Consider the following 12,631-nt stretch of genomic DNA (forward strand, 5'->3'; position numbering starts at 1 on the left):
TCGCTGTAGTTTCTAACTCCTCTCTTGGAAATTCTGTAAGAGAGTCCAAGTCATATGTCAGATATCATAACTGGTGGTTGCCCATTGAGGCTGCAGTAAAAGAGCCCTGTGGTGCAGAGTGGTAAGCTGCTGTACTGCAGTCCAAGCTCTGCTCAAGACCTGAGTTTGATCCCAATGGAAGTTGGTTTCAGGTAGCCAGCTCAAGGTTGACTCAGCCTTCCATCCTTCCAAGGTCGGTAAAGTGAGTACCCAGTTTTCTGGGGGTAAAGTGTAGACGACTGGGGAAGGCAATGGCAAACCACCCCATAAACATAGTCTGCCTAGTAAATGTCGTGATGTGATGTCACTCCATGAGTCAGTAATGACCCAGTGCTTGCGCAGGGGACTACCTTTACTTTTACCTGTTCAGGCTTCAAGAAATAGGGATTAGGAACGTGCAGATATGTATCTTTCTACTACTTTTCATTTTCTTGCGTGTTCAGGAAGACCATTTTAGTTATGCATTTTTTCCCCAGCAGATTTTCTGTTTACTCTTGTTTGTTTTATGCTGTTTTTACATTATATGCCAGTTTTAGGCCACTTATACACAAATGACACAGAATCAAGTTTCTGTTTTGATAGCAATAGCAATATTTTATCAATTTTTAATGTGGTTGAGAAATAGGATAACTACAGATTCATCCCATGTGTAAGGAAACTGTACTAATTGAATTGCTGAACCAAACCAGAGTTTTCATGAAATTCGTTCACATCACTAATTGGAATATACACCTCCACAATTATAATAAAACTGCTTTCAGGTGGCATTATTTTAAGTAGCTCCTGTGCATAATAAACACACTCAAAATTAATTCTGTTTAATCAACTGAAGCCAATTAATTATATCATCTAAAAGCATTTTTCAGACTCTTGCGTTTGTTTCCCTAGCCATGCATTAGGTATCCTAAAAAGATCATGGGTTTACATTCTCACATGTTTTTCTCTTTCTTCTGAGGCATTAAGAGGCTGCCACGGCTGGAAGGAGGCTGTTAGTGATATGGACTTGGAGCATAGAGTTTGCTTGTACATAAGATATAGCTAGGACTGAATATACTTTGCGTTTAAAACAAAGCCAGAAGTCTGTGCCAAGGTGACCCTCTGATCCAAGAAAAGCTGTATGATGTATGAGACCTCCATAGATTATCATTCTGTGTACTTCTATTAGTCACGGTGAGAAACAGCGACAGCGCCATCCTAACCACCGTTGCATGCTCCTAAGCCCATTGTCTTTGGTGAATTTAGAAGGGGGCAAGTCTGTTTAGGACTGCGCTGCAACTTATGTAAAGCCTGGAATCTCGCCCTCTGAGCACTGAAAGTTCTGCTTAGTCTACCCTCTGGCTTCAAAGATGTCAGACATGGAGTACACATTTTTAATCCTATCTGTGCTGCCCTAAAGCTGATATTCTGGGTGGTGAATTCTGTGGTCAGTATCAGATTCCACACTAGTGCACTGCAGTCAAGAATTAAAACATAGCTGTAGGTGCAATTCATTGCCATTTGCCCCGGTGGACTTGGGAAGCAATTGTCATTAGACCAGATTAGCAAGTGGCCTTGCAGGGGTTTTGCCCTGATCCTGTAATTTATTTAACACACACACAGCAATCTCAAAACCAGTAAATAAGAATAAACCAGTTAATACCCCAGTCTTCAGAAATACTAAAAGCTTACCGAAATAAGAGTGATTTTGCCTATTTTTTCAAGACAAGCAAGGATGAGCACTGGCAAGCATCCCTAGGGAGGAGGGAGAAACAGAGCCACAGCTGATTGAAAGTAATTAGACCTGATTGAAAGTAATTGATTCCCTTCAACCTTATGGTCCTGGTAACTGGTATACACTTGCCTATTCATCACTTGGTGCTTGCAGTGTCAGGTAATGCCATAGTTTGCTGTAATGGCTAACTGTGTAACTGACTAAATTGGTGTGCAAATGGGGAGGAGAACATAATGTGGCTGGATGAGGAAAGGCTAAAGAGTCTGGGACATAAATTTAGGGGGGAAAGCAACAAAGTCATGGACATGAGAAAGGTTTATAAAATTATAAAATTATACATGGGCTAGAGAAAGTGGATAGGGAGAGCTTTTTAACCTTGACCTATGATACTATGCTCAATAGTTTCAGGAGAAACAAAAGAAAATAATTATTTTCTCAATGAGTGATTATATTGTGGAATTCACTGTTAGTGGATATAGTGATGGTCATGAATATAGATGGCTTTAAAAGGGCTAGACAGATCCATGGAGGATAGGATAGGTCCATGAATGGCTACTAGCCATTGTGGCGAAAGAGACCCTCCATATATGGAGGCATCAAACCATTGAAAACCAGCGTTAGGGTCAGCATCAAGGAAAGGCCTTGGCTTCTATGAGCTGTTGTTGGCTCTCCAGAGCAACTGGTTGGCCTTTGTGTAAAACAAGATGGTGGCCTAGATGGACCACTAGTCTGATCCAGCAGGTCTCTACATATGTTGAGGCTCATACTGATAGTGTTTGGTGTTGTATCTTAACTGACGCTATAATATTCCCTTTTACTATGTATTGGTGTCTATGTTGGGCAATGATGAAAGCTGACAGGGAGAAAGTAAATTCCTTTGAAATGTGTTGACGAAGAGTTTTATGGACACTGTAGACTGCTAAAAAGACAATAAGTGGGTTCTAGATCACATCAAGCCCAAATTCTCTGTGGAAGCTAAAATGGCTAAACTGAGGTTATTGTATTTTGGCCACATTATGAGAAGACAAGTCTCACTGGAAAAGACAATAATCCAAGGAAATGTTGAAGGCAGCAGGAAAAGAGGAATACGCAACATGAGATGGATTAACTCTATAAAGGAAGCCACGGCTCTCAGTTTGCAAGGCTGTTAACATAAGGGCATTTGGGAGGTCATTGATTCATAGGGTCACTATGAGTCGAAAGCGACTTGACGGCACTTAACACACATACACACAAGTCTCCTAGGATTACAATGTACCTCTTGTCTTTCTCTTTAAGAAAAAGCAGCAAAACAAAAAGTGGTGGTCATGGTGCTAACGGGTCCAGTACACTTGAGCCAGTTGTGGGGTCTCAATACACTTGTTGAAGACCAAGATGCAGTTCAACTATATGGGTGTGACAAACATTCAAGTGTTATTAATGTGTGCACAAAGGTCATTCTGCTCCAGTTATCTCTTGGAGGAGTGAGGAAAGAGGTTTCGTATTACATCTCCCAGAGGTGCTCAGCTTCTACTGATGAGATTGGAACTCCTTTCCTGTTTTTAGTGCTGTCCATTCCTAGTTCCATGACAAGTGTTTACATAGGCCAATATCATTCTTTCTCTTTTCTGTAATTAGTGTCCTTTTTATCACCAAGCAGAGAAAGATGTAGCATTGGCTTGGATCCTCACTAAATTTTCCATCAGTGGAATGTATCCTTCCTTCCTGCCCAATGTTTTAATTGTTGTTTTCATGTTTTTGTACTACCTCACAGAGTTGTTGTGAGGATAAAATGGAGAACAGAATGATGTAAGCCATTTTGGGTCCCCATTGGGGTGAATGGAGGGATGTAAATTCAGTAAATAAATAAATTTGAGCGGGGGTTTTAGTTGGTTTGATTATTTTTTCCATTGGCTTTAATGGTTCTTAAGATGTAATTTTTTATTATGTATGTTTTAATTTGTTAGCCACCTTGGTGGCCTCATGAGGGCAGAAATGCAGGGTATAAATTTTGTAAAATAAACAAATAAGCTTTTCGGCGGTTCCCCCTTCCCTGCTTTCCACTGATCTTTAGGAAATGCTGCTCTGGAGAATAGGAGATCCTGAGGAACGACTTGAGGGGGTCTACAGCAGGAAAAGGGAATTAGTGGATATTGCCAGTTTAATCTGAATACAGCACACTAGCAAAATCTTCCTAATTGAATTTCTCTCTCTCTCTCTCTCTCTCTCTCTCTCTCTCTCTCTCTCTCTCTCTCTCTCTCTCTCTCTCTCTCTCTCTCTCTCTCTCTGTCTCTGTCTCTCTCTCTCTCTCTCTCTCTCTCTCTCTCTCTCTCTCTCTCTCTCTCTCTCTGTGTATATATATATATATATATATATATATATATATATATATATATATATATATATATATATATATAGTAGAGTTCCTTCTGTTTACCTGGTCGTAACCAAAAGGTAGAACAAACAGAGCACGTTTCCAAATCATTTGTGGAGAGGAACAGGTTTTCTAAGGGGTTTTAAAGATTTGTTCAGGAAAAAATAGTGCTGATGCCTTTAGGAAAAGGTGGCTTGGAATTGCTGAGTTAAAGGAAATTATAGGGCCATGCTGCCAGGAAGGAACGAGTGCAACTTTGTTGTATTTTACATTTCTTCAGTTCCCGCTGTCTGACCCCTTGAGAGCAAATTCCTCAGGAGCATTCTCCGTTCCACAGATGAATTCTTTTCAGTCATGCACTGTGCATAGGTTGACAGTTTCCACAAGGCTTGACTGGTGCTTTGTAAAATATTGTAATAGTTACTAAAGTAAATAAAAAAACATACCTTTTATTAACGAATTGGGGAAATCCTCCCTTTCTCCCTTGTTCACTCTAAGATTCTGACGCAGTGTGCCTTTGTTGCCCTTAATAGGCTTCACTACAAAAATATCTGGAGATGCTCCTTTGACAAATTTCTCCCCAGATTTTGGAGTTCTATATTAACAAACATATATAATGCAGCAGAACTCATACTGAAATCTAAGGTTCTTCTAGGGTAGCATTTAGGAATGTGTGCAATCAAAGGAAAATTTTAAAAGGGGGGAAAGTCTTACTGGAGTAGTTGTTACATTTTGTTTTGTGTCACAAGAGTGCAGTTGCACTTCTGCACAACAAGAAAGTTGTACATAACCGCCCCCTATGTCCCTAAAAAAATTTTTGCTGTTATATTTTTGTTTTAGTACAGCATAATTATGCTCTATTGCAGTATTTTAAAAAATTAAAACATAAATATGAAAAGGAATATATGTTTTTGCACACATTGGGATAGTTTTAAAGGGCTTCATTTCAGAACAACTTTTACAAACATTCAGTGGAAATCATTGCTTACAAGGAATAATAACAGAAAGAATCTTTCATTCCTAAAAGTAGCCATGTTCCTTCTTTGCTTTTTATTGATAGCCTAGAGATCATCTTTCTTTTTTATCTTCTTCCTCCCTGTCATGATGATGGGAACATAACAAGTAGTACATGCACGTCTGGAACATTAATGCTGTTTGACTGCATTTTGTGAAATGTTTCAAGCACCAGTAGACAGACGGTGCTATAAAAGTGAAGTTCTTATTGAAAAGGAAATCTTTTCACACCCTGTTGCAGAGTGCGGGCAAGCAACAGGTGGAGCAGAGGACGAGGGCGAGGCCCAGGCTGGCTGGATTGAAGGAGCAGCTATCCTCTTCTCAGTCATCATTGTGGTGCTGGTTACAGCCTTCAATGACTGGAGCAAAGAGAAGCAGTTCCGGGGCCTCCAAAGCCGCATCGAACAGGAGCAGAAGTTCACAGTCATCCGCAAGGGGCAGGTGATCCAAATCCCCGTGGCTGAGATTGTGGTGGGGGACATTGCTCAGATCAAGTATGGTAAGTGGACAGTCTTGCCTGGCCTAATGGTTTCTCCTTTCCCGCAGGTGGCACTGTGTTTGAAAACCGAGAGTCTCAAAGTACTGCCGTGCCTGCCTTGCTTCTGTTTTTGTCCAAGCAGTATGAATGGTCTGCATTAGTAATGCAAACCTCTCATTTTTCACCAGAATTCATCACTTCCCAGAACGAACGTAGCTGGCGTAGGATGGCGCAAGCATGAGAGAATAGCACAAGTAGTGTTTGTTTGGCATGATGTAGGAGGCGGTGGGAGGATTTGATGGGCAAATATCGTAAACTAAGAAAGTAACCCTTGAGTAATTCAAGGAAGGCGAGAACTTAACTGGTGTGATGAATTGCAGAGAAGAGATTGAAAAGGGATAGCAGTGGGGGAAATGTTGATGGGATGGCATTAAGGGAAAGTCTGTGGGGCGGGGAACAATTTTACCAAGGTTTATACTGTGAAAAACCCAGCAAGTTTGACATTTGTCAAACCAGTACTTAAGATTTTTGAAATACAATTTTTTCTTCTATTTGCATTACATTTTTCTTCATTTTCATTAGCCTGGTAATCACCAAGATGTACTTTCCAATTTTGAATTTCTTTTCTCCCAGGGACACATCAACCCTCCAAATTGTCTGCTCTTGAGATCATCTTTGGGTGGAGTGTGGTGGGGGGCAAGAGAGAATCTGTCTTTCATTTAGACTGTGTATTGGAAACTTCAGGTGGATGAGTTGTCCATTCGATGAAGAATGGCTGAAAACCCTGGTGACCTGTTCATTTTCTTTTTTACAGGGGACTTGTTGCCAGCAGATGGGATCCTGATCCAAGGCAATGATCTGAAAATTGATGAGAGCTCTCTGACTGGGGAATCAGATCAAGTGAAGAAGTCTCTAGAGAAGGACCCCATGCTGCTTTCTGGTAAGTCAAACGTAATTGTCAGCTGTGTGCCTTGAGAAACAAGTCATTCAACTCCAAGCCTATTTTTTGCAGAGGCACTGTTGTTGTTTTACCCTGCCGGCCCATGCTCTGGTGGTCATCATTGCAAGAGAGGTCAGGCGCTTCAGTGGTAGAGATGCTGTTTCACAGAGTTTCAGGATTACCTAGACTTCTCTGTCTTGTTGAGGAAAGAAGTGCTGCATTGGCAAGCAGAGAGACTATACCACCAGTATTAGCAGAGCAAGCTTCCCTCCACCTATGTCAGTATCAGTGAGCAGGTGGTGCATACACTTTAGTCCAAAAAAATACATAATTGCTTGCCTAATCCTTGACTTGTGTGTGTGTGTGTGTGGGGGGGTGTCTGTTGAAGGGTATGGAGAAATACATTTCTCTTTGGAGGTGTGAACTGAACCAAAACCTGAACATGGCGTTTTAAAAAGTGTTTCTTTCTTGGTTGAGAACAGGCGGGGGGAGCAATTACAATTGTTTTCCAGCCTCACCTCAGCCACCCTCTTAGAAATGATAATAGGTCTAGCTAGAGACAATGGGATGGTCTAGCTCCCCCCACCTCCAGCTCGACACATGATAGCTAGCAGATAATGGAGATTTGGAGGAATTAAGTGCTAGAAAGGCTTCGGGAAAAGTTTCCTGGCAAATTCAGGAAAAGCTTCTTTGATCTGGCCTGACCTGGTCAGTGGGAGGAGAAAGAGGGGTGATAAAATTCCCGAGAACAAGGAGGAGAGGCGTTTCTTTTGTTGCTGATTCCATCAAGGCAGACAGAACTCTGCCTGTAGGAGGCAGCCATTGCCATGTGCTGGCCTGCACACCTGGAAGAGGCTTCAGGGTAATGGAAACCCCGTAGAATATCTGTAACTTTCTAAGCGAAGGAGCTCTTAGTTAGAAGTATAACATACACTATTATAATTTATTTACATAATATCAGTTTATTTTATTATTTTGGCTATACATGCTGTGATTTCTGTTGTTGATCAGCTTACAGCCTACAGCATTGTCCCTTCATTGTTTAGCATAACTTATATTTAACATCTGCCAGGATATTTATAGAGGGAGGGATAGAAGAATTGCGTTTTAGCCTTTTCTTTTGAATCCCTAGCTCAATCTGGTGCTGTGCTGTGCGTATGCTTGCAAACATTTTCTTTTTAATAGCTACTTTATAACTTTTGATACTGGTAGTGGTTCTTTGTATCATATAGACCTCCGCCATCAAAAGGAGCGCTGAGAGGAAGAGGAGGGGCAGTGAGTTGGCAAGTGGCTACTCCCCCAGTGGTGCACAAGGTAGTAAGCTGCCCCTGTGATAATCAGGATTGCAGGAGACACAGAAGAAAGGCCTCAGAACTTGGAAGGGAAGCTGGGAGTCCTGGCTCTCCCAGAGGGCAGTTCCTACAAAGGCCAGGTGGTGGCAGCGGTTGAACAGAGACAGAGAAAAGCCACTCCGGGTGTTGGAAATGTCAGAGCAGGACAGTTCCACCACAACGGAGAATGCGGGGATTTGGTAACTTAATTGCCCTTATCCAGGAATCTTTTATGGAAATGTAATCTTCAGTTTAGACATAGCCCATATCCGCAAGAACTTCTCTATTCATTTTAACAAAAAGGAAAACTCGGTGCCCATACTCCTTTGTATGTGTGGTTCTTTCCCTTCCGTTGAAGTGAGTTAGGAAGCCTGCACACACACAAGCTTCATGCATGCATTGCTCCCATGTGGAGCTCTGGAAAGCTTTATTATCATTAGTTTAAATCTATGCTCTCAAAATAGGTCTTTGTATCCCAGTTACTATCTGGACCAGCATGCTTTTCAACCTTGACTTCTCTTTAGAATGAATTATACTTTTATCTGGCCATTTTTAATTCCAGTTCCCTGTTCTACTGCCTCTTTTTACCAGGTACTCATGTGATGGAAGGCTCTGGTCGAATGTTGGTCTCAGCTGTGGGTGTCAACTCACAAACTGGAATAATTTTCACTCTTCTGGGAGCAGGAGAAGATGAGGAGAAGAAGACCAAGAAAGGTAAGAAGATACAGGAATCAGGCTTTTTCAGAGGGAAGCATCTTTGGAGGTATCTCTAAGTGCATTGACACATCATTGCTGAAGCAGAGCACATGCCTCGCCCCCTTAGTGTGACTTGGGGGCTTTAAGAAGAGATGCTGGAAGGTCAATGCCCAGTGCTGAAAGATCAATATGTGGCCAATACAGGCTTTCAGACAAAGGAGACTAGGGAGGTTTTTTCTCATTCTTGTTCAACTGCAACTCAAAAAGGCACAAATTGAGGAGGAGTAAACAGGATTCCTCAGAATTCAGACCCTGTAGGTTGTTTTTAGAGACAATATGTACATTTACTCAATTGAGCCACCTCCTACAGGCACACATGACTTTTTAAAAAAGATTTAGGTCTTTCCTCCATATAGTGGTCTATCACCAGCCTCTGGATACCAGTTGCTATATACAAACAATGTGGGAGGCCTTCACATCCTGCTTGTGGGCTTCCCAGACATCTGATTGGCCACTGTTGGGAGCAGGATGTTGGACTACATGGAGCCTTGGTCCAATCCAGCAGGCTCTTCATATGTCTGTAGAACCCCTAAAGGAAAGCTTGACCCATGATTAAAATAATTCAACTCCTCCACAAAGTCCCTTGACCTGAGGACTTCACCATCAAGCACATGTCTCTCCTGCACCTGCTTATTTTTAAAAGAATTGTTTTAGTTTGAAAATAGGAAGCCTAATTACCTAAAATTGAGTAGGAGAGCATTGTGGGATGCCTTTGTTCAGCCATCATCCTTGAACAGTTTGAAAGAGAGAGGTGCCTCTGAGAGAACACAGCTCTTTCTTATTGTAAGCCCTGATATAGAAGGCCCATTAAATCATGCTGTTATGAAAAATAGTAGTAAGTAATAATTTCTGCAGGATATCTTATGTATAAAATGCTTTACAATTTTTCTTCATATTCATCACCAGAACAACCCTATGATATGTCACTCTTATTCTCATTTTGTAGAATAAAAACTCACAATTCAGGATATTTAGACTGAGCAACATTGACCTGGCAATGCTAAATACAACCAGAGTGGGTTTTTTTTGGCAAAGCGGCCAATTTCAGCCCAGGCCAATCCAACAGTATGCATCAGATTATACTGGCTCTGGAGTCATATGAGTCTAATTCATGCTGAGTTTCAAGCAGTAGCTTTAGTTTCCAAATAAGGAAACTTCTTTGGAGTCCTTTCTCACTTTCCACTGTTAGGGAAAAGAAAACCTTGGTATGTGGCTTACAGAAGCAGAGCCTTGCCCAGTTTACTCACCGTTAGCAGATGAAGCATCGACGCTTTAAAATTCATCTGGTAAACCAAATGGGGAGAAGTAAAAATGACCAGATGATGGGGTCCCCAGCATCCTCCCAGTTGAAATGATGCTAACAGACGGTACTTGTCAAAAGCACTAAAGAGACTAAAGGGGCACTTGAAGGGAGAGGTGATCATCTTGTTTCCCCAGTAGCTGGATGGAGTCAATCCTGTCTCTCCAGGAAATGTTTCTTTTTGTTGTCCAGGACTACAAATGACATTTCTCAAATTATTGGGGGTGGGGGGTGGGGTTAGGAAGTCAGGTGGGTATATGAGAAACAGCCAGTCACTTCTTCCTATTTGTTTAAACTGCAAAGTTAGGAGGAAACTGAAATAACTGCAGTAGTTATTTGCTTAACAAAACTACATTTCACTCCTTTCATGATGGAAAAAGTAATAGCCATATTTCAATGTGTATGTGGGTTCCTCTGTTCACACCAGCTGTGCAGATCAAAAGTTACCCCCTTCTTGTTCTCAAGGGGTAACTATACTTGTGGAATATTCTACTATTGATGAGAACAGAGCAGTCCCCGTTATTGTAGGCATCCACATATTTAGTGTGGCCTCTTCTGCACAATGGTGCTGCTGAACTTTAAGCCATTAGTCTTAGCAATTTGAATGTCCTCCTGCAGGTAGAAAGCTAGAACATCAGGAAACACACTGGGATAAAACTTTTATACCTGATGTGCTGGGGAGGGGGTTAAATTGAGGGAACATTGGAAAATGTCACACACACCCCACCTCCAACCTGAATTGGTATAATCACATCTCAGGATTCTACCATCTCGTTCTGCTGTGAGTGTAGACTGGGCCCCACTCCAGGTGCAATCCTTTGCAATTGCATATATGTAAATCCCATGAAATTTATGCACAAGTAGGTATGAAGGGGGAGCCAGTGTGGTGTATGATTAAGGTGTGAGACTACAATCTGGGAAACCCAGGATAGAATCCGCACTCTACCATGGAAACTTGCTGGGTGGCCTTGGGCCAGTCACACACACTCAGCCCTGACCCTGGCTAGTATTTAGATGGGAGACCTCCAAGGAATACCAGGGTTGTGACATGGAGGCAGGCAATGGCAAACCACCTCTGAACTTCCCTTATCTTGAAAACCGTATGGAGTAGCCATAAGTTAACTGTGACTTGATGGCCAAAAAAAAAGTATGAAGGGAGGAGGGAAGGTGATGTGGTATAGCCCCATCTTGTCAGATCTCAGAAGCTAAAGAGGGTCAGTGCTTGGAAGGGAGACCACAAAGGAAGGCTCTGCAGAGAAAGCAATGGTAAACGACCTCTGCTTCTCACTTGCCTTGAAAGCCCCTTGCTGGGATCACCATAAGTCAGCTGCAACGTGACAGCATTTTACACACACACACACATGTATGAAGGGCTGTATACCTGACAACACTCACCGCGGATTCATTGCCCCATCATGCTTTTTGTCGTCTTCCCATATTTGCAAGCAGGGAAGTTAAAGAAAGGGTGGGTTTGTTTTTTTCTTGTTTGCCCAGTTCATGGTCAATGAAGGATTAATTAGCATTACTGACTGGTGAGTGCTGAACGAGGCGTGGTGGTTACTCCAGGTTAATTCATCCCATGTTAAAGGCAACCTTGTTTATATGGCAGAAATCTCCATTCTAAATTCATGTTAAATGTCTCAGGCCTCCTTCACAGGAGAAGACAGCTCTCTTTGATTGCCAGGGATTTACAGAGTACTTGCTGCCCTGGCCCTATCTGGCAAAAGTGATTCTGTTTACACTGTCAACGAAACTGCCCTGCACAGACAGGATGATTTCAAATGTAACTCTCAGAATACCACCCAGAACTCCATAAAGAGATGGAAGCAGTTTGAGGAAGAATTTTAAACTGCTCTTCTACATTACGAAGGGAAACTCACAAATTACTTGGTTTCTCATTTGAAGTGTAGCTCAAGCAACCTGGAGCTGCAGATAGCGAAGACGTTCCAGAATATTAGGGTGATCCAGATATTTTTTTTTAACCATTTTGATTTAGGGAGGTTCGCTGTGGCAGACTTTTAAGACGCTGTAGATTAGAACCTCTGCTTGGGAACTGAGTCTCAAAGAGGGATTCCCCTAATACATGTGGCAATACCGTGAATGGAACTAAAATTCATCCACCCTTCAGTCCTAAGAACACAGTTCCGTTCCTTCAAGTCCTCTGTTACAGCAGAGTGAGGGCCAAGAGCTGGGGATTGGCAGTGGCATTAAGCAGAGAGGAATGCTGAAATTTTCCAGCCCTGTTGCAATGGTACTCAGCCCAGATGGCGGCAGAGTCATACAGAGCTTTCATCCCATGTCTGGCAGCCTCCCCGAGAGAGCACTGAGCCCCCCCACCCCTTCCCCACACCAGCAGGGTCATCGATGTCGAGAACCGTGTGCTCAGTGCTCCACCCTTTCTCTCTTTGTCTGAACAGGTAAAAAACCAGGAGTCCCTGAAAATCGCAACAAAGGTAACCAGCCTCTCCATCCTTTGAACCAGCACCACACTAACTACTGAGCATTCCTCCTTCCTTCTTCCCATGAGTCTGTGCTCTTTGTCGCTATGGCGGGAATCTCGCCTTGTTGTTCCAGAAGAGGGTGTAATGAGTGCCACAGTGCTAGCCCCCCCCCCCCCCGACATTGCCCTTTCTGCCAGCTGGGCCTTCATCTGAGACTGGCAGCTTTCCATAAATGGCGCCAACCTCTGCTAATTTAGATTACATTTCT

At 42.5% G+C, this 12,631-nt stretch overlaps 1 protein-coding gene across 3 annotated transcripts in view; it reads left to right on the plus strand.

Moving 5' to 3' along the window:
- ATP2B4 (ATPase plasma membrane Ca2+ transporting 4) overlaps positions 1–12,631 on the plus strand; it is a 93,995-nt gene that overhangs the window by 43,411 nt on the left and 37,953 nt on the right. For all 3 annotated transcript variants that reach the window (XM_056845565.1, XM_056845563.1, XM_056845564.1), the window contains exons 3-6: positions 5,359–5,616; positions 6,410–6,535; positions 8,458–8,580; positions 12,340–12,375. In XM_056845565.1, the coding sequence (XP_056701543.1) occupies positions 5,359–5,616; positions 6,410–6,535; positions 8,458–8,580; positions 12,340–12,375 (543 nt within the window). The remainder of the gene's footprint in view (positions 1–5,358; positions 5,617–6,409; positions 6,536–8,457; positions 8,581–12,339; positions 12,376–12,631) is intronic.

This window comes from Euleptes europaea, chromosome 2, assembly GCF_029931775.1.
Source record: "Euleptes europaea isolate rEulEur1 chromosome 2, rEulEur1.hap1, whole genome shotgun sequence".
In the NCBI taxonomy this organism is placed as follows: domain Eukaryota; kingdom Metazoa; phylum Chordata; class Lepidosauria; order Squamata; family Sphaerodactylidae; genus Euleptes; species Euleptes europaea.